Here is a 26,522-nt window from a genome sequence, read left to right as displayed (position 1 = left end):
ATGTAACCATCAACCGACAGCAAAACTGTGTGTGAAATTCTGCTGTTGGTAGTTCTGTTCATTTGCATTAAGTATAGTTTTCATGCTGCCCTGCAATATTGTTCCAGATACTGCTTTAGTTCATTGGGGTGGGGGGAAGAAGGGAGAGAAAAAAAGAGCGTGATAGTTAGGTTTTTGTCCACTACAGTGAGGTAAAAATAGGTAATAATCTTCATAAAGTTCCAAATCTTGTCCTGTCTTAAGCTGTTAGATGAAAGGATACTTGCCCAAACACTCTCACATAACAGTTTGAAAAAACAGTTGCAATGTAGAGAATTGATTTTTCTTTTTCCCTAATCTGAAAAATCTCAGTTCCTAGTTCTAAAGTGGATCAGTCTTGACTACCTCTCTGGCAAATTCAAGATGCATCAAACAACTGCAGCAGTAGTGAGGAAAGCAGAGTGTAAGTGCCAATAAACAGAAGCAGGACAAATGCCTTGCATGTTCTATTTAAAGTGACTTTATTAAAACATTGTTAATATAAAATGTGATCAAATACAATTGTTCTGTAAGAATGTTTAATAAAAACATATGAAAGAAGGAGGAGCATCAACTTTTGTCAAAGCACAGGAAAAACCTACAAGGATAAGTAAAAAGTTCTGCAGCATGTTCTACCAGCTGGTCCCAATGTGTATTAGGGTAGAGTCAGCAATGGAAGAGAAAGACAGCCCAGGTTCTTCAAGAAGCTTTAATGTGTTTAGTAGAGATTTAAAAGAACACTCCTCAAGAGTAAGAGATTTTGCTTTAAGAGCTATAAATACCAAAGTAAGGTTAGAATGCACATCTTTAGGTTGGATTTAAAACTTCTGAATAGCTGAATGTATAGAAAATTAGATTCATTTGTAACCGTAAAACCCAAGGTTAGCAATTGTCAGCTTTGAAAAGAAGGTGCAAGTCAGTACTAACTATACACCTAAAGAATTTTTGCTAAAACTGTTTTAAGCTGTATTAATGCTGAATGCCTGTAACAAATCCTAAAAAGGTCAGCTAAGAGACAATATCAATGAATTACAGTAGTTTGTACATCCCAGCAAGGATGTAAAGAAGCTTTTAGAATTCCATAAATAAGGCTATGCAATGACCTAAACTCTGTGGCTTCCCCTCTTCAGCTAAGAAACCTTTTAAGAAAACACTTGCTATAAAAAAAAAAAAAAAAAATGGAGGGATTTTGTTTTGTTTTGTTTTCCAGCTTACAGCTTTTTTCCTTGATCAAGAAACAAGGTTTAGTGCTCTATCAGCATGCCTGTTCAAAGTGAGCAGTACACCAATTTGAGGCAAGGCTTTCCCAGGACTTTAAGACTCTTCCTGTAACAGGCTTGTATTATGCAGAAGAAAGTCCTGCAACATCCAATTCTGCACATTGAACTGCCATTGGCAGTTTACCAAATGTCAAATGCTAATGCACGAGAAGCCTGGCACAATTATGGTCTAGTAGAGGGTGACCTTCTTATAGCTTTGGCTTGAACCCATTAGACCCATTTAGAGCCCTGGATTTTGCCTTCTACCTCAAACAAATGCTATGGGACTATTGCTGAGGTAAAGGGACAGGTCAAACCTTTGGCATTGGAGCAGACCATTCACTGGTTGTGCGTCGGGGGAATTAAGGCTTCAAGGTGAGGTAAACACAGTGAGAGTCAGTGTGTAAATCATGCTGCATTTCAGACATGGCAGATTCAAAGGACATCTAGTCTTGTTCTCTACATTTAAAACACCAAGCAAAGATCATTCAAAAGTAGAACTAGAGACAAGCCTGCTGGGGGCCACCCGGAGATGCTACTTTGCATCTCAGAAACAAATGTAACCCACACCCTGAACACTGAAGAGAATATACCCACAAGGAGAAAAAGCACCAAAGTTGATGAGTCCTTGAGTCAATAAGCTGCTTAAAAACAAAAACAAAAAAACACAAAGAAGCCTTATACTGCTACCACCTGCCATGAACCTAGTGGTTTCCTGAAACAAAGGTAGTCTACATGCCAGCAATTGCCAATGCTGCACTTCCAGCACTACTATTATGAAAAGTACGTTATAGCAAGGAGGCAGTGAAATCTTTAGGCTTATGTTCCCTGAAGATGGTTTCTTGCATCCATTAGGGTTTTCCTCCCCCCCCCCCCCCCTTTTTTGTTTTGTTTTGTTTTTTTCTCTCCTCTTCAGTCTTTAATCCAAACACCAGAAACACTCCCCCGCTCTACCCTGGGTCACTTTCCTACACTCTTCTGACTATTTTATCAGGTACGTAGCATACACGGTGCTTCTTTGGATCTGTCATTTTGGCAATGCCTTTGTCCTCTTCAGAAGAGGAGTGTTTGCAAGTAAGTGATACAAAAATTACGCTCAAACTAAATGAAATACAGAAATTAATGCAACCCTTCTGTATGCTTATTTTTCACACCTTTTTTGCTAGTTATTTGAAATAAAGAATTACTTGTTTATCTGGAACCATTGCATGTTCTGTGCTATTACTTGCTAGCAAGATTTCAATTGAAAATAGCAACTTGTTCCTGTAGGTTCCATTTCAAGGAGAGTCTTATCTGTTTATCTTTGCTATATATATATAGCAACTTCCTCCATCTTCTCAATACAGTTACTACAAAAAAATTTTAACAGATATTTTTAAAAAATCCAAATGAGACCACACTTCTATCATTGTTTAAAAACCAAAAATGCATCTGGTATTACAAAAGTTTATACAAAGGCAACATTTAAGATTTTGAAAGTTACTTCTAGAAAAAGACACAGATGCTAGTAAATTAACATACAAGGAGAAAATGCGCCACTCCTTCCCCAAAATTAGTTTAAACTATTTTGAAGCATCTTTTACCAGTTGTCTAGAAAGTCAAAGCCAGTCTTCAAGATAACATTGCTTGTATTACTCTGCAAGAGAAAAAAAATGTTGAAGGCATAATTATTAATTATGTATTATAAATTCAGAACATAAATTGCCTATCTAAAAAAGAAAGCTTAAAATATTGTCTGCAAATATTTCAAATTCTTCACCTTGTCTAGGACACCAAAAAATACTAGACATGGAGAAATACTCGTAACAACTGAAACAAGGCAACTCCAGGTAAAAACAAAACTCTTGTAGTGGTCTGCAGGCAAAAGGTTCTTCATTCCCTTGGAATAACCCATGAAGATCCACTTTTAGAATGGAGTGGGAATTGCACTAAATCAAACAAACTACCTGTTAGAATGAGTCAGTTTTCAGAAAATTACATCTCTCAAACTTTGTTAACAAAGTATTTACTTAGCTATCAAGAACATGCTCATTCCTGCAGCACTTAACTTTTAGCCAAGACATTTGAGGTGATCTTAATGTCCAGGAAGACCAAGTGTCTGGACTCTCTTCCCAGAAAAGGGGGCAAATTCCTCTGTACTACCTTCCCCCCCATACTACTTTCTGCATAAAAGGGGAATAAAAAAAAACCCCAACCACCAAGCGAAGAAAAAAACCACAGGCTTTTCAAACTATTTCAATTAGCTAGAAAATGTTCATGCCAGAACTAAAACTGCAACAAATGATTCATTTGTAGGTAATTATGCCAATACCTTTACCTACAAATTAAGTAACTAAGTACTACAGGTCTAATTTGCCTCAATACTGTTAAAGAAGCTTAATTTCTTAGCTTAAAAAAAAAAAAAAATCAATCTAGGGCTCCAAATACTGAAATGGTTTAAGTAATATTTACCTGTAAGTGTTAGCATTTACATCACTGTCAAGTTTTTAACCTCAGACTGCACCTTCCTGCCTGTACACCGTATGATTTGGAATTTAAACAATCACTGGTGTGAAAATAAAGGAGTTTTTTTTAAAAAAGTCATCACACCACTATGCAACATGTTAGACTGTACAGTAATATACCAGGCTTATGCCAGAATGTAATGCCACAGATTCCAAATATAACTGCAAAACTTTTGTTTAGAGAACTACTTCTCTACTTAGACTTCATATCTCTTCTTTTTTTTTCCCTGTCATACCCTGCTGTTCCCTACTTTTTCTTCACAGATCAGCATATGCATTTCAAATAGCTCCAATGGCTATTGAGCTACTTAAGATTATCTTTTTGTTTTTGTTGCTGCTGTTTATAACAAAAATGAGAAGGCTAATTCTGGAAGCTCGTTCCATTTCCATTTTAGACTTTAAAAGAAAACATATTTGAAAGCAGGCCAGCTGCTTGGGAGAAAGCACTGAAAGTGGCTGTTGGGCTACTGCTTTAAAAAGCTGAGAAACTAGTTTACAATTCACTGCTAGGCTGACTATGCCCATCAAAGAGGTATCCTGATTCTAGTTTATCTTCTTTTCAAGTTTAGCTTTTCGCAAAAAGTGTTTTGTTACTTCATGAGAAAAAATCTTTAATTCTTATTTGATATGTTAAGCTCTCTACCCTAAACTTTTAGACGGCTTAGTGTCAACAAAACACTGGATGCCCAATCAGCATTGCTGCTATTATCTTTCAATGATGCCTTTATCCTACAAACATTACTATACTGAAAAAATACTTGATAGGAAGAGACAGTGAGAGCTAACATGTTGATTAAATAGACTCCTCTAAGTCTTCTGGGTAAAAAGCCAGCAAACTCAGCTATAGCAGCTTAATGCTTTTGAGAATCCCCAGTATACCAGAGTGACCTTTTCAGATTTTAATGTGCTATATATTCTTTAAATTTAAGAATAGTGGATTTAGCAGTCCTTACCTGTGCAGGAATTTGTGGATCCGTAAGTATACCACCATCAGCACCTTCACTGGTTGTCCTAGCAGTTGCCAGGTCCCGTGGTGTGTCAGGAAGAAAGAAGTCATCTAGAGAACTAGAAGGGAGTTGACTGGGTCGAGGTTTTTCCCATTCTAGAGATGCAGAAGGTAGATTAGGGGTGACAGACTTCTCTGGTTTAGTTGTGCTGGGCTTCTCTGCTTTTGCCATCTCCTTTGGAGTAGACTCTTGTCTGTAGAAAGAGGGAAGGGATTTCTCTCCTTTTTCCATAGACTTGATCTGACTGGGGGTCAGTGACTGGAACTCAGATTTGTCTCCTTCAAACTTTGACCGCTCTGCATTTATCTTCCAAAAAGAGGACTCCTCTTCCTTTCTGGATGCTATTAGCCCGTCAGAGCCAGGGGTCTTATTAGCCTGAGAAGGTTTAGGAACTTGGACACCAGGTGCTGCTTTAACTGCCTGCCTCTGTTCATTTTGCAAGTGCGTACCACTTTGTTCTTGTATGGACAGAGATGCAACACTAAACTCCATCTGACTCTGTTCAGATTTAAAGAAAAATAGTATTTGAAATACCTTCACAAAGAAACATTTTGAACTTCTGATCTGCATGCTCATAGGTAACACCTTTTCCAATAACCAGACAATTCCCAAACAGCAGATGCCACAGCAAAATTGACTTATTTTCTCCATAAATATCTACCTTCCTAGTTACATATATACCTTTATTATATTTGTACATTTAAAAAACTGCAAGTGAATAAATACAAATATAAAACTGCAAGTGAATGCAAGAGTCCTAGACCTACTGTAGACTAGTCAACTGGAGGGAAAGTATATTTGAGTTATACAGTGCCATTCAAGATGGCAGTGCATGGCACAGCACTAAAACATTAGAATAGATGTGGATGCATTTAGAAGGCTATAAATCTTACACATGATAGGATTAAGCAAAAAAGCTTTATAGTGTAGTTGAATAGGTAGTCTTCAATTATGGACTTTGAAATAGTGGGCTATGTATTACAATTCCAACTAATTTCAAGATAAAGAAATAGATATAATGGGTATAGGATATAATGGATATATATAAACAAGTAGTTTTTACAGTTATGCCTAATGCCCCTCTGAAAGAAAGAAACAACTCTAGCAGGAACAGTTCTATACTTCTTCGAGGTATGGGGTTTTTTTGCTTGCAATGAGGATTGCTGTACTCACTTCTTAGAAACAACACTGGGTCAAGGAAATAAGTGACCACAGCTAAAGCATAAGACAGATTTTGTAAAAGCCGCCCAAAAGTGACTAGCACTTCAGGAAGCACATTTGTTTTATATACTACCACTTCACTTGATTGCCAACTAGTTTGAGACTGTTTAGACTAAAAAAAAAAAAAAAAAAAAAAAAAAAAAAAAAAAAAAAAAAAAAAAAAAAAAAAAAGGCTTTTATGCCAATTTGAGGAACACAAAAACAACACTGTATTCAGGAAAACAGCACCATAGTAAGTGCCAGAAAGGAACATCATCACATCTAATATTTTGATTTTGTTTGGGAGGGGGGAGGGAGAAATACTACAAAAAAAAAAAAAACATTTAAGTTAGAGCTTCTGTGTTGCCACTCAGGGCTTGACTAGTTTTGAAAAAGCACGGAGGACTATTTCAAATGCTAGCTTTTCTACAAGCTAGTAATAGTTACTTTTAAATGTCATTACAAATTTTGTGATCCAGTTCTACTTCATTACCTCGTCTTTCTTGAATAAAGTTCAACAGCGTCTACTAACTTAAGTATAGAAGAAGTCCCAACTGCATTACATTTTCATTAGAGGTGTCTGATCCCAAATTCTACATTATTTATATGTTAAATTCAAAGGGACTTTAGACCTAGCAGTTCTTGCACATCTATTATTTAGTACTCAGATACTTCTCAAAGAGCAAATGTTAACTCAGTAACTGATTATTTATAAAACAAGTTTGTTTTGAATAAATGGGCAGCTGGCTACACAACTGATTCATGGACTGTCATGAAATTTTTAAAGCATTATAAACTTGGGAAAATACCTAATGCTATCTAGGCAAGGAAGGATGCTGCCCTGCGTTTTTAAGAGAGTATACTGTGTTATCAAAGGATGCAGAACATAAGCTGTAAGTAATTATGGCTCTGCTAGACTAAGGCAATTAAACGGATACACACAGCTTCACCAAATATCTCAACTCCCCCCCCAAATAAGAACAGAATTTGAGCACTAAAAACAACAACAAAACACTTTTTTTTCCCTTGAAATCATGAACAAGTTCAGAGCAGGAGATTTGTCCTTAGATAAATTCTGCATTAACAAGCTAAGAAATGGTGTTGAAGATTATTGACAGTGACAGCCATTCCCTATATTAAAATATACAGATTTATTTCTCTAAGCTCACTTGGCAATGCTATCAAAGAGATTTACCATGCTGAAGTTAAGATGCTTTAAGACTTTAGAACTGAAAAAAATCCCAGCTTAAAAAAAAAATTATATACACACACACACTCATCTATATCTATCTATCTATGTATGTATAAAACAGACAAGTATTTCCCCAATATAGAAGGGGAAGAAAGAATAAGATCATTTATAAGGAATTTATGCACTTGGAAAACAAAAGTACCTCATATGCAGAAATTAAAACACTACTACTTTCTATCCTAACGTCTTTCTTTTATTGACCATCCTAACACTAGAGATGGCAATAGCAAATGCTGTCACAGCAGCAGCAGTTAGTTTCACTGAAATGATTTTTTTCCCATCCCAGCTCGAGAGAGAGAGGATACAAGCGGCAAAGGGATGATGGGACCAAATACTAATGGAATAGCATCAGAAACAAAATCTGAGGCTAAATGTTAATGGAAGGGAAAGCAGGGGTCTGTTAGAACAAAAATTAGGGGAATTAAAAAAAAATCCATAAAACCCAACAAGATGACTGCCTTTCAACGGCAACAAGACAAACAAACAAAGTTATGCCTCATGGAAAATTCTTGTGCCGTGCAGCAAAAGCCACTTCCTGATGTCATGTTTTCAGTTCTTTCACTCAGATCCAAATGTCAATTTAGAGGTCTGGTCTGAAAGCAGCAAATTGTTTCTAGTGCCAGCATGAGTGGCACTGCAGCACAACTTCAGGCAGTTATACCCTTTCCAATCTACCTGTCAAGACATATTTGAGAAGTTACACTTGTTGTCCTTACAGAGTGGATACCTTGGGCTACAGAGGGGAGCTCCATACATTTTTGTATTCCCAGAGGATTGTGGATGAAGCAGTCATCCTAACCCCCAACTGATCTTTGGGAATAACATACCAAAATAGGACTGTAGTTTGAATAGCTGAAGCATTCCGATTAAAAAAAAAAAAAAAAAAAAAGAACACCCACACACATATACCACAGACACACACCTAGAACGAGAATTTTAGTTTGAAAAGGAGAAATATCTGCTCTTCATTTTGGGTATAGCTTCTGTATATTTCCTTGCAGTTCTTGGAAACGTTCATGTTTTATTTGAGAAAATGTCTTTGAATATTCAAGAAATCAATTTGCAATATAGCTGATCCATCTAAACTAAATCTACTTCATCTAGTTTTTAAATGAAGAGTTTGACTAAAAGATTAGGCCATCTCCAACAGTCTATTCAGTGCAAGAAAAAAGATAAGATAAAATAAAATGAATAAAAGGAAGATGTAAAAATAGAGCAAACAGGCAGAACAAACCTAAAGTCTCAATTTTTTTTTAGTCCTCCTCTTCTGGTCCCAAACCACTGCAGAGGTTAAAACAAAGATGAGCCTAGGTCTTGGCTCACCTCTCTAACAAATAAAATAGATGTAACATTCAAACTGTAGTTTTTAAAAGTTGTTTGAAGCACTCCATATTTCCTTAAAAATACCATACTAAGTAAGGTATTTATGAAATTTTATTTATTGGACTTAAAGTTTAGACCTAGTTTAAGTCTTAAGGGAGTGGTAATACAACAAATCATAATACCGTCTGTATTATGTATTATCTGCATCACTATCTATTCATGGCAAACAATGTATTGTAAAATAGAGACACCACAGACTAAGAACCTAATGATTTAATAATGTATGAAATCAGGTCTCAGTTCATAAGCTCTGTACTAAAAACAAGATGACCACAAACAACCTAGGAACTTTTTTTAAGCATCTTATTCACTCATCAGGAATGTGTAGTATTTTACTAAACAGACAAGCAAGCACAGACAACACAAATTGTTTTACTTGGCAGCCTCAAAAATCTAAACTGTTGAGACAAAGACTGTAGAAACACTGTCAAAGACAGCTTGTTTTAAGCATAGCCTGATATATGCAGAGGTAACGAAGCCGAGTTAAAAAAGATTTAGAAGATGACTTTGGTTTGCCAAATGGACAAAAGCAAAATAAATACGGGACCCAACGTAGCTGTAGTTTTTTCTTAGTTTCCTATGCACACAGCGATCTTGAGAAGAATCAGGAAGAAATCCCTAGGTGAGCAGGGACTAATTGCAAGAACAATATTAGAGCAGACTCCTCAAAACAACAAACTAATTTTGGTCATATACAATGATGGCGCAAGAGACTCAAAACATGTAGCTTCAAAGGAAGTTTAATGATTTACTATTTTGTGATATGAACAACAATCTAGGTCTAGACCCAAGTTTGTCACTCTTATTGGTTATCTGGAGCAAATTCATATTGTCTGTATCTGGTATGTACATGGTTTTATGCTCAAAAACTGTTATCCACAGAGTGATGCAGGCAATTGCATCTGTGGCCAAGAACATCTGGCCATGGAGATTAAAAGTAAACCTTGAACACCAGTATTATTACCATAATGTATAATGTATTTGTTTTGCTCAAGAACTGGTAGTCAACAGTAGTCTGACAGCAATATTTTTAAGATATCTCTAGTCTAGATCAAAAAGGATGAGGAAAACAACCTGAGGCATCACTTTTCTTTTCTTCCAAGGAAGCACTGCTATTTATGCCAGCTTGATAAAAATAATAATATGGAATTACAGTTTGTAACAAATAATTCTACTATCATGCTGTTAAGGAAGTAGGAAAAGATTTTGCTTCTGCCACTATATATATATATTTATATATTTTATATATATATATATATATATAGTGTATATATATAGTGTGTGTATATATATACACTATATATATATATATATATATAGTGTATATATATAGTGTGTGTATATATATATATACACTAAATGACTTGTGCAGAGAATAATATTGAAGACTATCTTATAGTTTTAGTCCCTGGATATAGGGAATACGGTCTGCAGACAATGTCTTCAAGTACAATGTGATTTGGCTATCTTTCTTTATAATATTTTTTGGCTGGGATTAGATCATTCTGTAGAAACAGAAATAGGGAGGCAAGATCCAGAGTACTGAATGGGATTTAAGCATGAAGTGCTTTTTTTATCCCTCCACCTCCTTTTTTAAACACACTTGGAAGGCTTCACTTTTCAAAGAACATCTGAGTGCCTGTTACAAATAGAAGAGAGGTGAAGCAAGAAAAACAAGGTACCCCGGACTCTAAGCATACCTTCACAACTGCGTTACCTGTAGCAAGACCAACATACTTTTAGATGTAAATGTATCAATTTTAAAAATTTTGGAATAGAACTTGTTTTAATTAATAGCAGGAATTGGAAATAGACTCCAATTTATTTCCTCTCTGCTCTGTGTGTTCAGTGTGTTAACTGAGGTTGCAGATTGAAGTTACGGTATTTTCTGTCCCTTAAATTAATTAAAAACCACCACAAAGTTCTGAGTTCAGGAAGAGTTACGAAGAAATTAAATTTGCACAAACAGGCATGATCTTTGTTTTCCATTTAGATCTTGAGGAAGATCTCTTGTGTCGAGTGTCACTGAATTTTTAGTTCAAACAAACCGAAAAAACTTCAAAGGCTAAACTTGGCCAAAACGTCAGCTTTCATCTCACTTAAATCTGAAGCCACAAATAGAGTGCCCTAAATTCACAAACCTGGCCTTAACTCCAGTTAAACAACATAACCTACATTTCAAGATGAACTGTATTTACCAGAGCACTACCCATGAACCAAATCACTCCATCCAAGTCAATCACTAGTTAAAGTATAAGCTTACTTGCAGTGACATGAGAACTTGTTGCTTTCCTAATAGTTTTAAGAAGTTCTACAGTTTTCTATTTAAAATATTAAGTCTTTCAAATACTGTCTAACAGCTAGCTCAACAATTTACATTGTATTTCTACTTTGTTTGAGTGTTTGAAAGTAGAGGTAGGACAAGAATTTTAAAGTAAACACCCATCGAATAGCTAAAAATTGTGAGTTATCTGTGTGTTTGCCACATTCTGAACTACTTAATCCTTATTTCCTATTTGTACTTAAAATAAGAATACAGAAAGTTTTTTTAATTAAGAACTTTTAATACACAATTCTCTGGTAAGTTTGACAGCCATGGAATTAGGGAATTCATTGCACTAGTTACTGTGAAGTAGTATCTCTTAGCATTACAAATGTTTCTAATTCAGTTTGTCTCCTAATTTTTCATCAGTAGTAAGGCTCCTTTACAGCTATGGCCATCAGAATAAATTGTCCTAATGATAACCCACAAGTATAATGGGGATTTTTGATAGGGATTAGTGTTCTTTGAAAGATACCTATAGTGAGTACACAGTTTACATCTATGTAAGGATTATCAAGTCACCTGAAAAACAGATCTTTAAGTTCCTTGGGATCAAGGAATTAAAGAAAAAAAAATGTATTTGTGCATTTCAGTAAGTGGCCTAACATCCACAGGAAGTGTGTACCACAGGTTTCTAAAAAAGGGACTGTACTTTGTTTTTTGAGTATACTTAAATATGGATTAAGGTATCTGTTTCAGTAAACTCCATGCTATTATCTGCAAGAACTCCTCAGTTTAGGGAAGGGAGGGTTGTTTTTTTTAAATAATCAGAAAAACATAAAGAAATCTAGCAGTGCATTCATATGGTTCTTAAACTTTCCAAATCATTATCTACAGAAGATGCAATGACTCATATTTTTAAAATCAGTACCATATTACTTCCACTGGAACCAACAGCGTTGTCATTATTCATAGCTGAGAGAGGCTCTAATATGTAGTGAGCACACCCTCCTCTCCTCTCTAGCCTTCTGACTAGCCTCTTAGCTTTCCTAAAGTAAGTCACAGGCAAATATATTGCTATTTTATAGTTTTCTTACAGTCTGAATAATTAAAAGTCAAACCTATTGCTTTTACTGTTTTAAATCTTTACTTTCTCCTTCTCTGTAAAAGTAGAGACCTTAAGTGTCACATTCTCTTCCTTAGGTAAGCCAAAGCACATTCATATGAAGCAGCAAAATAATGAAGGAACTCCTTTATAACAGCAATAATGCACACAAAAAAAGAAAAACACCCCACAATTCTGCATGGAAGAGTTACCAGGGGAAAAAAAACATGAAAAGAATAACCTGCTATGAGGCAGAGCTAATGAGAGCCTGACAGTTTCAAATAACAGAGGGAACCGAGCTGGCTCGCAACGTGCTGAGCATGTATTATAAGGTATCAACCTTATTAAACAAGCCCACTCTAGTGCTCTTCATTGTTCCCCAAACTGGACTGACTGGTTGCATACAAAGTATCCTCGCCCAACAAATCATGGAGAAACTGCATTTCAGTATCACCTTATTAAAGTACTGCTTAGGGAAGAGATGAAAGAACAAGCATGGAACAAGATATAAACCTTAAGAATGAGAAGAGTCAGCAGTTAAAGAATTTGGCTGCAAGATGACCGTAACAATGGGAGACGCTGGGGAAACCCACCCAAACCAGTTAACCCACACCCTGTAAGGCCAGACAAAATGGATTCTCTGAAGGTTTACACAAGGAAAGGTGATTCAGGTTTTCACTCCACAGCTGAAGTACAGCTGTTCTCTCTGGTCAGCAAGGAGTAAGTGGGGAGGAGAAAAGCACACCTTGATTAGCTGAAGCAAGCAATTATTACCAGAGTAACTCCCCCTCTCCACCTCACTTTTCTGCAGCAGTCCTAGGATTGATTCTATATCATTCTGCAATCCTCCATCCATTAAAGAAAAACATGAAACTGGAGCAGTTCATCTGGGGACACTAGGAGGATGGTAAAAATGTTCTTAATCAGCAAGAGATAACCCACAATTCGGGCAGGAGAAAACTTCCCTAGACATGCAAGCCTTTAGAAGAAAAGGCCACTAGCAGTTAAAGTCCATTTGACTGCAGATGTATCACATCATGGATCACTAGTTAGACAGTGTAGTGTATTACCAGAAGAATTATCTCCAGGAAGTTTAAGTATTCAGAAGTTATTAAATCATATAAAGGTGGAGCTTAGATACATGATTACAGCTGCAGCATTCCCAAGACCAAGTTTTGGTTTTGCACCAAGAAGTATGGGAGATAGCTATGGTAACTTAGCCAATTCCAACACGTGATTTAGTTCACCTTATTGCCAGAGTTCCATACTCTTCTCACAACTATTCTCTTCTTGACAGCTGCACTCAAGTACACCCACACTGAAAGCCTCTCTAGTATTATACTAAAACCAGTGGCTTCTTCTATGAGTCCTGATTAACAAAATGGGAGGGCATGACTTAGCCTGAAGAGGCTGTCAAGCCCAGCTATGTACCCAGTCCCTCCACTACTCCATTGGTACCTGAACTACCACAGCTTATAGGAGTTTTAAGGCAAATCCAACTGCTGCACTGTATGCCGCACAGATCCAGGAGTCAAGGTCAAGCTATGGGTTAATCGGCATCAGCCCAGTGCAACTGGGGTACACAGGCAATGACCTTGAGCACAAAAGGCTGACAACACTCATGGTTGGGTCGACTGGATTAAGTCACTATTCACTGACATTTCCAGATAATTACTTTGCATTAGGCCTAGATTATATTCAAAAGATTACACATGATATCTACATAGTTCAAGGGCAAAAAATGAAAAATAATTTAAAAAAGCAGCTTTCTCTGGCAGATAAAGTCAAAAACCAGAAGTCAAACGGTGATTAACATTCCTACTTGAGAGAGGCATTGAGTTCTGTTTTTGTCTCCATGTTTTCTTTGACAAGAAGAATTATATTTGATTCATCACCAAAGCATGGTACAATTCTGTTTCCTCATACCACAGTTTCACAAAAGTGGGGAATTCTGCCTTTGTTTTAGTTTCTCGAGAATTGCATTGTAAGCAATGCTTTAACAAAACATCAGAGAGCGTATAGCAGAAAAAAAATAGGAAGAAACAAACACCTCACAGAAAAGCAAATGATTTTTGAAGCTGCTGCTCTTTGGAAAGGAAACAATACAATGCTTCTAGCATAGCCCACATTTAGCAAGTTTCATTATAGTCTAATACATAACAAGATGAAGTGTAAGATAGGCTTTAAAAAATAAATAAATAAAAAATCCAAGGGAGTTTCTAGATACCTGTACCTTTCTCATCCCATCCCCCAACTACTTCATCCTGACTTCAGAAGTGAAATTCAATTATGCTTATATAATATTTGCTATGCATTTTCAAGATTGAACTTCCTTTCCTCACTAAACACAGAAAACTGTTTAAAAAGCTTACAGTGAAAAGTATTTATTTTGGAGCAAACCAGTTTTACATCTGCATGCAGTGTCAGAACACTGGTCCATAAAGTACCTTTTGTGTTTCTGTTGATAAAAATTAAAGTACACCAGCCAACTTGCATTTGCAATATGGTCAGTTTACAAGGTGCTCATAGAATAAAGGCGACATTAATGTATCAAATCTCAAAATGAAGGTAATATAGAAGTACAAGGAACAGAACCAAATGACAAAACAACACTAAAAATAGAACGTCTGCATATTTACCTTTGTTTCCCAGGAGAAGGGAGCTGAGTGTTCATCTTGCCAAGTTATGTCCTGAAATGAAATTGAAGAATGACTCTAAAAATCAAAAAAGCAGCCCAGTTTGCTCAGAAGCATTATATAGATGAAATTATGTTCCACGGCTGAAAGCATAACTGCCACCATGAACTAGTTAACAAGTGATAGCACTACTTAAAGTGTAATCACTAACATATATAAGACTGACAGAAAGTAAGTTCTCCATGAGGAGTAGTACCAATTAGTACTATAGATTAATCTATAAAATATACGAAGGCTTAATCTAGTGTAAACCTCCTGAAACAGTTTCTCTACAAATAACTTTGAAATGTATTTTATTTCCAATTTTCTACTACAGCCACACACACAGGGATAGAATTAACTACTGCAGGGTCCTTAGGGAAATAAAGTCCTATTTCCTCCCCTGCGCAGCCTGAGAGGCTATGTGGAACTAGGCAGTTACATGACAGCAAAGCAGCTGCACATCTATCAGTCCAAGTCACAGCTGGACTTGATGAGATGCATCATGATGCACTTTAATGATCAGTCTGAAACAAGAATGCTAGGCTGTTAAGAACAAAATAATGTTAAGAGTAAAATTGCAATCCAAATCCAAGCAGTACCATTTAGGGAATGCACTGCCAAGTACCACAGCTGACCAGTGGTTCCATACTGCAGAAGAACAGTCAGGAGTCTGACAGACGTGCACATATTTTTGTTGTCTGCTGTTTTTAAAAGATTACTGCATTTCACCTTTATTACTAACAGAGAGCCAGTATCAGTAATAGAAAATTCCTTTGCAACTTTTAAAGAAGCTATTTTTCTGAAAATAATCCCAATTTGAGAAATTCTTTTCTTATATGGCACATACATAATCTTTTCTTGTATGGCATGCCCTCCAGAAACACATGTAACTCACACCTAGAATTAAGAAGTTTTAAAAAAGGTTATTGCCCATGTGTTGTTCAAGGCTTGCAACAAAATGAGTGCATTTTTAATTCTAGTAATGGATGAGACCTATTTGTATATAGGGCATTCATGCTGGTAGAGGTATGACATTGCTCTTGCCTTCACAGTAAATCCGATGAGAAAGTGATGAATGGAAGGACAAAAGCCTGAAGTAGTCACGCACAGGGAAGGAGACGACAGGACAAAACCTGGAGTGTTTGTTTCATGCTCCTGCATTTAAAGTAAGTACAGAACTAGACTATATTTTAAGCAAACTATGGGCATAGGAACCTCCAAAATTACCATCTCTTTCTATTCTCTTCTCTTTCTATTTTTCACCTCTGTATAGGACATTTCTCAGAGATATCCGATAGCATTCTCCTCATCTGCCATCTCTTATTTCATCCCAGGCAGATTTTATTTTTTTTGGCCAAAGGCTATGAAATCACATTTAAAAGTACCTGAAACCAGCTCCTAAACATGAAAGATATTAATCTCAGACTAGCACTTATCTGCGAGACTGCTATAAATACACATAGGGTTTTTAAGCAGCAAAGTCTTTTTAGCATGAGAGTGATCCCACACTCCTGTCTGGAGATATAAAGACAATAGTTCATCTGCCTAACTCTTTACTGGTCAAGACCTAGTATCTAACGCAAGGAGAGATAAAAATACTTCTGAAACCAGAAGAACTAGGCAGATCAGAGACTGTCTAAAATTATAAGCCTGAGTTCTGTTGGATCACATTCTGACCAGAAAGGAAGCATGACAACGGAAGGCGTAACACTAGGTTCTCTCATTGCTAGGAAACAGATACTCAGATTTATTACTATTTAAGGGAAACCAAGTGAGTAAAGTCTGCCTTTTAATGGCTGTTCTAACATCTATCAGTATTTGCACTGTGGAGCACTGCTGACCCCATGGGAATGTCATAACTTAGTGGGATATCTTACAGCAGGTGAGCTGTGTAATTATTTCAAAATCGCTTTAGGACAGTATTCTTTACATCCCAAATCCATGGGATTTGCACCCCATTTCTAAAGCATCCACAAGAGGAATCACAGTCAAGGAGGAAACAGAGACTGGAACTCATCACTCAGCAAGCCCAACCACCACATTAACTCTCACAAACTTGAGGCAGGACTATAATCCTTCTGTCTACCTGGGGTCTGCATGAATTAGTACACAACTAACCACAGCAATAGAGAACAGAAGTGAAGTCCAGCAAAGAGTGCAACACTCTTATGTGCTGTCACATAGCTGTAAAGCTCCAGACATGGCAGCACAGCTGTCAGTTGATTTTACCTAAGCAGTTTAAACAGAGTTCTGACTTGTTGTCAGCAGGCTCTGGCTGACTCATCTGCTACAGCAGCGGAGAGAGCTTCTCATTGTTCTCAAGGAGCACTTGATGGAGAGCACGGGAAAAGCTGATCCCATCAATAAACTGGGACAGATTACAGGTCAGCTAGCTGTACAGGTATGGTTAGTTTAAATGAGCTGTTATTGACCCTCAGACATGGTGCTGCAATCTTGCATTGGTAACAAGCAGGCCACACTAAAAGCCCAAATACTCCTTGTAGAGTGAAGACTGTAATACAGATCCATTTACAGGACATGCAAAAGAGCCATGAACCAGTTTTAAATTTGAAGCTGAGCAAGCTTGTTAGCATATAACCTCAATATCCAGCTTAGGTGGACAAAATGGTCCTAAAACAAATTAATGATAATTATTTCCCAAAAAATGGAAGTAGCAGGCATTAGTTACATAAGAGTAGATCCCTGAAAGAGAAGCAGCATAGATTTTTCTTCTTCAAAGCATGATTCATCATATCACAGGAAATATGCCACAGGAACCCTCAGAGTCAGTAGTTCTGATGAGTTTTGCCCAGGTTCAGGATCCAGGGGATCTAGCAATTTGTTTTGCAGGACATGTTTCACGGATACAGCACTTCAGAGAGTTAATGAGTCTCATTATTGGAAGTTTATTTGAAGCTAAAACCAAGCAGACAATCATAAGGTTCTGTCCACTGTCAGGGAAAGGAAGTTTGTGGCTTCCATATCTTACACCTTCATGCAGAAAGCGTGGAGGGGACCAAGCAAGCAGAACAATGCTGTGCAATGGTTTCCTGTCTGATGCACACAGTTCATGTTTATTACCAGCAAAATCTGCAGTATTTCAGAGAGAGAACTGTTTTCTGTACAACAAACATTCTCATATGCTTGAAAAAACTAGGAGAAAAAGGCAAAAACTACTTCAAAAATCACGAGAAGTGAATTATGAGTGGAAATTTTAGAGAAAAAAAAAAACTTTGAGGCTACTTGTCATCCACACAGATTAGAAGAGATCCATATCTGATCAGCTTTTGTTTTCAGCACACAAAGCTTTCTTCCAGAAAGAAGGCGAATGAATAAACTTTTCTCCACCAGTTTTAAAGAACTGATTTAAAAGAAACTGTGCCTCATGCAGTATATTTCATAGGGGAAAGGGGTTAAAAAAAACAGAAAAGCCTTGCAGTCCATAAAACCATCAACAAACAGGTTCCCAGGCTCACAAACGCATCTTAAGAGCATTATCAGAACAGGACTTGCTGGTGATTGCAATTTAACTGTACTCAAAAGGTACAGCATTCTTCATTTCTTTCAAAAGCACAGATCTTAAACAGGACAAGTACAAAGGTTCTTGCTATACTGAAAACTTGCTGCTTTAAAGCCTTTTAAAGAAGGAGATAAAAGGGTTAATCCTTGACATTGAGCTTGATGACAAATTTCTTAAGGCTAAGCAAAAGAAATACTGTATGTACCTTCAGGTAAATAAGCAAAGCTTCCCTATTAAATGGTGATGGACAAACCTAACTGAACTCTCCCAGTTGCCCTTCTTCCACACAAACTGTTTAAGACTAAGTTACATGGCGTTACCATTAACAAAAAAGTTTAGTTATATGACATCCACCTCTTTGAGCTGTTCACTGCCTCTCAAATATTTAATATCCCTTAAAAATACCAGAGAATAAATAAATAAAGTCAGACCTTAATTCTGTGAGTTTGTCAGGCACATCTGGATTAAGAAGAATGGTAGTGAGAAAAGGCACTGAATTAGTTATGATATAAATAGTTTAACTATCTTCTACCGAATGAAATGAAGAGAATCCAGAGGTATCAACTAGCATCAGATCAGATGCTAAACACAAGTGAACTATTACAGAAATCAAAAAGACAGTTGCCTCTCTCACACTGCTTTTTTTCCATCTACTTTCCTAGAAGATGGCTCATACTTTATAGCATATTTCAAAGATAACTCATTCACATTACATTTATATTTCTTCAAATTCTATTTCCAGATTTCTCTCTACTCAGTTAACTCCATTTTCTATACCTATGAATGTTAGGTTTAAATGGAGAAATACCAACGATTGGAGGCTTATTGGGAAAGAGAAAGTTCCTCTTGAAGGCTGCAGCCTGCCAAAAGCCCTCAGCCAGAAGGCCTAGACTGTCTGGACACATGCAATAACAGTGAAGCAACAGTCTCCTGCTGCTAGACCCATATGCAGATAAGTCATTTAAGCTTCAGCAAACTGGAAGACAAAGATTCTTTCATGAGGGGTTTAACACTTAGCTTAAATGACCCTATTAGCCTGGAAGAGATTAAAATATATACTTAGCCTAGACCACGTGATATAAAAACTGAGCAAGATAGAGAGAAGAGATGCTGGGTTTTCCCAGGAGTCAGTGTCAGAGAGTAACAAGGTTCATACTCTCGTCAAGTGGGACAGATACTACCCATTACAGTGATTTAGTCTCGAGCCTGTCTTAATTCAGAAGTCTTACCTGACATTGCAAGGCTAATGGTGGGCACGTAACTGCCTGTTTTTTGTAGTTACGTGCATCCTCACCACGGGAGCACAGTGGACAAAGGTAGACACTCATCACTGTGCTTCGTGGTATAGAAACACTGCTCAGGGAATCAGAGAGCTTGATTCCCGTGTTTCTACTTCTTTCATAGAACTTTGTGACTTCTTAAAATACCCTCAGTTATTCATGCTACTTTTTACTCTGCCATCTCACTGTCAAATGTAGATCTTGTTCAACTCTGGAGTCCTGGCACCTACCTTCTTTAGGAATTGCATCACAATTCTGTGTTTACATAGCTTCAGCTGTTAGCTTAGGGACTGGCAACGCTGTAACGAGGATGAGATAACCAAGAAGAGGAACAGTAACACTCAGTTACTTAACGTATTTGCAGAGTCACGCATGGTGCTGCAGCCATTCTACGCCTGCAAAATAACTGGATCATGAAACAAATCTGGATGACATGAGGGGCCACAGAAGGCTCATCTAGTTTTGTCATAACCTTTCAGCACAGATAACACACTGAAAGGCACTTTGAAAATATAATAGATGCTTATGCTTCAGAAACTTAGTCCTGGGCTGAAATTTCAAGGAATCAGCTTGGTATTAGACAAGTTGTATGGGGAAGGGTGGAAGAAGAATCAGGAATCCCAGAGCCTGGAGATGAGAGAGAAAGTCTAGAGAAAATAAGATTTTCCTTTAGTTGAGGAGAATCAGGTTAGAGATCTTTTAGGCAGACTTGACATCCACAAATCCATGGGCCCAGATGGGATGCACCCACAAGTACCAAGAGAGCCAGCAGATGTTCATGCTAGGCTACTCTCCATCATCTTTGAAAGGTCATGGAGAACTGGAGAGGTGCCTGAGGACTGGAAAAAAGCCAATGTCACTCCAGTCTTCGAAAAGGGCAAGAAGGAGGACCCAGGAAACTACAGGTTGGTCAGCCTCACCTTCATCCCTGGAAAGGTGATGGAACAGCTCATTCTGGATGTCATCTCCAGACATATGGAGGAGAAGAAGGTGATCAGGAGCAGCCAGCATGGATTCACCAAGGGGAAATCACGCTTAACCAACCTGATGGAATGACTGACAGCATTCTTATAAGAGTGACAGAGCACTGGAACAGGCTGACCAGAGAGGTTATGGAGTCTCTTTCTCTGGAGATCTTCAAGGACTGCCTGGATGCAACCCTGTCTAATATGCTCTAGGTGACCCTGCTGAGCAGGGGGCTTGGACTAGATGATCTCCAGAGGTCCCTTCCAACCTTACCAATTCTGTGATTCTGTAGAAATTCTGGGTAGATGAGGGGGGAGCAGGGGATGTTGTCTACCTTGACTTCAGCAAGGCTTTTGACAGCATCTCCCAAAGCATTCTCCTAGCTCAGGAAGCGTGGGCTAGACGAGTGGGCAGTGAGGTGGATTGAGAACTGGTTGAAAGGCAGAGCTCAGAGGGTTGTGATCAATGGTGCAGAGCCTAATTGGAGGCTTGTAGCTACTGGAGTTCCCCAAAGGTCAGTACTGGGTCTAGTCTTGTTCAACTTACTCATCAATGACCGAGATGAAGGGACAGAGTGCCAGATAATATCAAACTGGGAGGAGAAGCTGATACATCTGAGGGTGTGCCATCACTGAGAGACTTGGACAGGCTGGAGAATTGGGCAGAGAGGAACCTCATGAGATTCAACAAGGGCAAGTGCAGGGCCCTGCACCTAGGGAGAAATAACACAATGCACCTCTACAGGCTGGGGGCTGACCTGCTAGAAAGCAGCTCTGCAGAGAAGAACCTGGGAGTTTTGGTGGACAACAAGTTGACCATGAGCCAGCAATGTGCCCTTGTGGCCAGGAAGGCCAGTAGTATCCTGGAGTACATTGGGAAGAGTGTTGCCAGCAGGTCAACGGAGGTGATCCTGCTGCTCTGCTCAGCCCTGGTGAAGCCACATCTCGAGTACTGCATCTGGTTCTGGGCTCCCTAGTACAGGAGAGAGATGAAGCTACTGGAGAGAGTCCAGAATAGGACTACAAAGACGATCAGAGGACTGGAGCATCTGGCCTATGATGAACAGCAGTGAGAGTTGGGCCTGTTTAGCCTGGAGAAGAGAAGTCTGAGGGGGGATCTTATCAATGTCTACAAATACCTTAAGGGAGAGTGCCAAGGGGATGGGGTCAGACTCTTTTCAGTGATGCCAAGTGACAGGACATGAGGCAACAGGCACAAACTGAAACATAGGAAGTTCCACCTGAATATGAGGAAGAACTTCTTTCCTGTGAAGGAGACAGAGCACTGGAACAAGTTACTCGGAGAGGTTGTGGAGTCTCCTTCTCTGGAGATAATCAAAACCTACCTGGAGGTATTCCTGTCTAACATGCTCTAGGTGACCCTGCTTGCGCAGGAGGGTTGGACTAGACGATCTCCAGAGGTCTCTTCCAACCTAAACCATTCTGTGATTCTGAGAAAAAAGGAAACAATTGCCCAAAGATACGAGACCATTAAATACCACCTCTGTATCAGCTTGCGAAAGTGGTCACATACATGAAAGTACACTGAAATTATAAAAGTTCTGGCCTGGTAAAAAAAAAAATCAACATTTTCAATATTTATCCTCATTTTGCCTTCTCTCAAGTCCTCCAGAGTATATGGGGGGGGGAAGAGAGATTGACTTTTCATGCTTATGGAAGCACAACTACATCACTACAGATTTTAGCATTATTTGACGTGGAAGATGAGCAACACTTCTGTTATTGGAAATTCAGAACTTTTGGAGCAGGCGCCAGCCAGCAAGAACACTGCCAGACCAGCATACTCGCACTGTAAAGGTTGTGGAATCAGTTAGCGATTTTTGGTATACAGGCTACTCTTTCTTAGCTCATGATACCCTACACTGAGATAAATAGACAGTAGCCAGAACCAGTCTAATTTATCTCTGAGCAAGTGCTAGGTGACTGTGGTATATGCAACAGTTATGTCTTGTGAAGACTGCAGAAGCATGACTATTAACAGTTACCTAAACTTCAAAGTGATCTGGCATTAAAAAAAAGGAGGGAGAGAACCTTCTTCACATGCCAGCTCTTTTGAGGGAAACCTAGATGATGAATTAATCAACACAAAATATGCCAGCTACTTTTTATTAGTCTAAGAACACTGACAGTGGTACCAAATTAGCAAATTTAAGTCCTGGCTCTGGGCATATACTGTAAGATTATGCAAGAGCACTGAAGAGGGACAGATCCAGTGTTCCCCATGTGCCTCCCTCACTTTTGACTTTACTTAGCTCTCCCCAAAAGTACTGTTGTAATCTTTTGGAAAAAGCTGTAGTTTCAGTTGCTTCATAAAACACAATACAACTGTCAGCTGGATATGGAACTAACTGATACATGTAAGTTTCTTCTTGTATGCAAATAATGACTGACATGAAGCTGCATTGACTTACAGGTACAGAAGCATTTCATTTGTTTCTGCATAGAGCAGTAACAAACAGTAAGCTAATGAAATCACAGAAGATGATAATTAGATTCTTTATATGAAACGCCTCCTGCTAGGGACCTTTGCCTCAACCCCCCCCCCCCCCAAAAAAAAAAAAAAAAAAAAAAAATCTTGCTGCAGTATCTTAGCTCTGTTTAGATGAGAGAGCTTGTAAAACTCCAATTTCGGAACTCAGCCAAAATATGCTAATGAACTAGCTGAGGGCAAGTTTTACAATGACTAAACTAAAACAGTTTAGGCCATCATAAGTCACTGCAAAATCCTTATCTTTATGAATGTATATTCTTGTGGTTTTGTTGCAGGACTGCTATATTTAAAAAAATAAACAAACAATAGCCCTTGGGGGGGGGGGGGAGGGTTGAAATAACACATCTTTACTTCAATGCAAGCTAGGCTCTTGCAGGAAGTTATTTCCCTATAAACACGGGCCATAGTTTGGGTATTTTACTAGAGCTGGAGAGTGAAGACAGTGAATTTAGAGGTCTTGTTTAGAATGAAATAGTTTCATTTGATAAAACAGATTTTAAGTTTTTAGGTACCTAAATTCTTAACTTCTGCTCAAGAATAAGAACATAAAGTAAAAGATATATATATATATATATATATATGTATGTTTTCCTGTTAACAGTTAGCACAGCTATCTCATGATTGGCTGAAATCACAATGGAGAACAGGGGATAGGAAAGGTGTGAATTTACAGTCCAGAGTTTTTGTAGCATTCTTAGACATAGAGGAATTAGCAAGATATAGCAAAAATTCCTTTCCTTCATGCCTGCTAGCAAAGCAAGAGAAACAGAAAGGAAGAGATGTCAGGTGGGGAGCACCTTCATGTTCCCTTGTTCTATCAAAACAAATGTGCAGTTGCACAGTTCAGGAAGCTGTCAGATCAGGAGACAGCATGATAATAAAGCTTTGTAGGCAAGGCATTTTTGAGCCTGGAAAGCTGAACCAAAACAGCAAGAGACTGGCCCCAGTGTCTCTGTAACAGTAGTGTAAGAAGGAACAATTAATGAGCCAGGGCAAATGTCCAAGAACTAGGTTAAATGGCAGAAAGGGAGGTGGGTGGGGGGGGAAGGAAGCTATCAGATGAGGAGCCAGGAAAACCTCTGAGGCTCAACAGTGCAGTTGGAAGAAATAAAATGGGACTAGAGGGTGCCAAAACAAGTTGAACCCCTTTTCTTCAGAAATATAATTAACTTCAGCCTGGAAGCTGAGGCAGTTGAGACAGATGCTTCCAAAATTAATCACTCTACATCAAGTATTTTGATGAACCATGCTTTCTTTGGTTAATGGTTACAGAAAGGCTAAGTACAACTTGATTTGTATCGTAGTTGCCTTTTGGGGGAAAAGGGGAAAAAGAAAGACTTGCCAAGTTTCAGATGGACTGTCTAGCTGTAGTTTTTGTCAAGCAGCAAGTGACTTTTTCCATATGGTGAAGCACAACAATCTACAACATGCTTTCTTTCATTCTGGATCCCTATAATTCAAAGCAGAAAGCACAGCAGAGCTGTCTGAGACTGAGGAAGCTGAACATACTTTTCACAGCCACTAGCCTAAATTCTTCTGCAAGTAGCTTCAAACTTACATTTCCTTTGGAAGACTGCTTGTACAACCAAATTTATTATCTGCTTCTTTCCATACCTTTTTCTCCAGTAATTATGGTCTACTATCAAATACTTACCCAGAATTTCTGTTATCACTAAACATGACCATATGTTCTCCAACTCTAAATACAGTATGTGAGCTCCATACTGTCATACTTTCCCAACACCTGAAACACAGGCAACAGCCTTCTATCATAAAGCCAATTAGGAAACATGATGCTGAGTATCTATGTGCTTTGAGTACTGCTTTCAAATCCTTTTGGTGAGGAGGCTAAAACAAGTGCTGTTCAATTCAAATCAGACTGATGTTTCCAAGTGCAGAAGCACATTAATTTGTGTGACTACTACCAGAAAAAAATAACAATAGGTCACCTTAAGAAGTTATGTGAACATAATGAGATATTTGCTTTGTAATTAGGCTGAGACTCAAATATATATTTACATATACACACACATACAAGGAGTAAGAGAGATATAGTATCTGAAGAGTACTGTCACTTCTTTGCCAACATTAATTGTTAGACTTTGTAATTCAAGGGGTCCAGCTGAGTAACCTAAACATTCCAGTCACAGTATTCTTGTACCTATGTTTTTCTAAAACTACTGTCACACTTTACCATTAGGTAGAAGAGCTTCAGAAGCTTTAAAATCCATACTTTTTACCATCTATCTTTCCACACCCTTGTTTTTCCTGGCATGTAATGTGGAAAAGACTGATTTTTTTAAGGTGTCAAAAATATCAAGAGCTGGAATGTTTTCAATGTTATATTTTTAACTGTCTTTAAAACCAAGAGCAAAAAGGAAGAGATTTAATTCAGTGTAAACACTGTCTAGACTCCATTTTCAGCACAGGATTATTTTAAGAGCTAGCTGCACTAATAACCCAAATCACCTTTTGGGAAACTTACAAGAGAGACCAGTATCGGCACCTTTTGAAAGCCTCTCTTTTTCTTCCCCCCCCCCCTCCTTTTTTTAAAAAATTATAAACTCCCTTTCCAAATTATTTCTACTCATCCCAGCTGAACTTTGATCTGCTTCCTTCCCTGTTTTCACTATCTAATCCTCTCATTTGGAGTATAACATCCTGCTCTTCTACATACAGATCGGGGGTGGGGGGGGGGATAAATAAATTAATTAATTAGTTAAATGAAACAGCTCTCCCATTCATCGCCAGTGCAGCTCCCCCAGCCGTCAGTGACTCGGAACGCCCCCCCTCCAGGGCCTGTGATGGCGGACCCCCCTCACAGCCGCGCGCGGGCAGTGCCAACGGCCGCCGCTAACTGCCGCCGCTAACGGCCGCCCAGCGGGCGGTCGCGGCCGCCCTGCGGCTCCGGCCGCCCTGCGCCCTCCGGCTGCGCTCCGGAGCTCTGACAGCGGCCAGAAGCCCCGGGGGCGGCGGCGGCGGCTCTTGCCGCCGAGGAACCTCCCGCCGCCGCCGCCGCCAGCTCCGGGAGGGGCGCGGGGAGCCACCGCGCGGGGCCCGCAGCCCTCGCAGCCCCGCGGCCGCGGCGCGGCGGTACCTCGTCGCCGAAGTGCACCACCTTCTGGCCCGTGTTGAGGCGGAGGCTGGGGTAGGAGGCGGGCGGCGCGGCGGGCCGGGCGGCGCCGCGGTGTGCGGCGTAGCGGGCCTGGACGTGCGGCTCCACCAGGCACTTGTCGATGATCTCGTCCTGCTGCCGGGGCGGCAGCCGCTCCCACTCGGGCCCGTAGCGCTCGCGGATCCGCTCCTTCTCCGCCATGATCTTGCGCGCCATGGGGCTCAGCGAGGAGAAGTAGCTGAACCGCTTGCGCTCCCGCTCGTCCAGCGGCCGGTTGCCGTTCATCACCGCCGTGCGGGAGGCGGCGATCGCCGCCGCCATGGAGGCCATAGCCACCCCGCCGCCGCCGGCCCCGCACGCACCGAGCCGGGCGCACTCGCACGGCGGGAGCGGGAACCGCCTCCTCCGCCGCCTCCCTTCTTCCCTTCCTTTCCCTGCTCCACTCCGGCAAACGCCGCCTC

At 39.3% G+C, this 26,522-nt stretch overlaps 1 protein-coding gene across 1 annotated transcript; it reads right to left on the bottom strand.

The window, feature by feature from the left end:
- Positions 1 to 476: 476 nt before the first annotated feature.
- C3H1orf198 (chromosome 3 C1orf198 homolog) lies at positions 477 to 26,522 on the bottom strand. The gene is made up of 4 exons (XM_062572246.1): positions 26,044 to 26,522; positions 14,631 to 14,681; positions 4,735 to 5,286; positions 477 to 2,913 (listed from the first exon to the last, which is right to left on the bottom strand). Exons 1-4 carry the CDS (start codon positions 26,389 to 26,391, stop codon positions 2,857 to 2,859), a joined length of 1,008 nt encoding a protein of 335 aa, XP_062428230.1. The 5' UTR covers positions 26,392 to 26,522; the 3' UTR covers positions 477 to 2,856.

Source organism: Rhea pennata, chromosome 3 (genome assembly GCF_028389875.1).
Source record: "Rhea pennata isolate bPtePen1 chromosome 3, bPtePen1.pri, whole genome shotgun sequence".
NCBI lineage: Eukaryota > Metazoa > Chordata > Aves > Rheiformes > Rheidae > Rhea > Rhea pennata.
The sequence above is the reverse complement of the archived record's forward strand: the minus strand, read 5'-3'. Positions and strand labels throughout refer to the sequence as shown.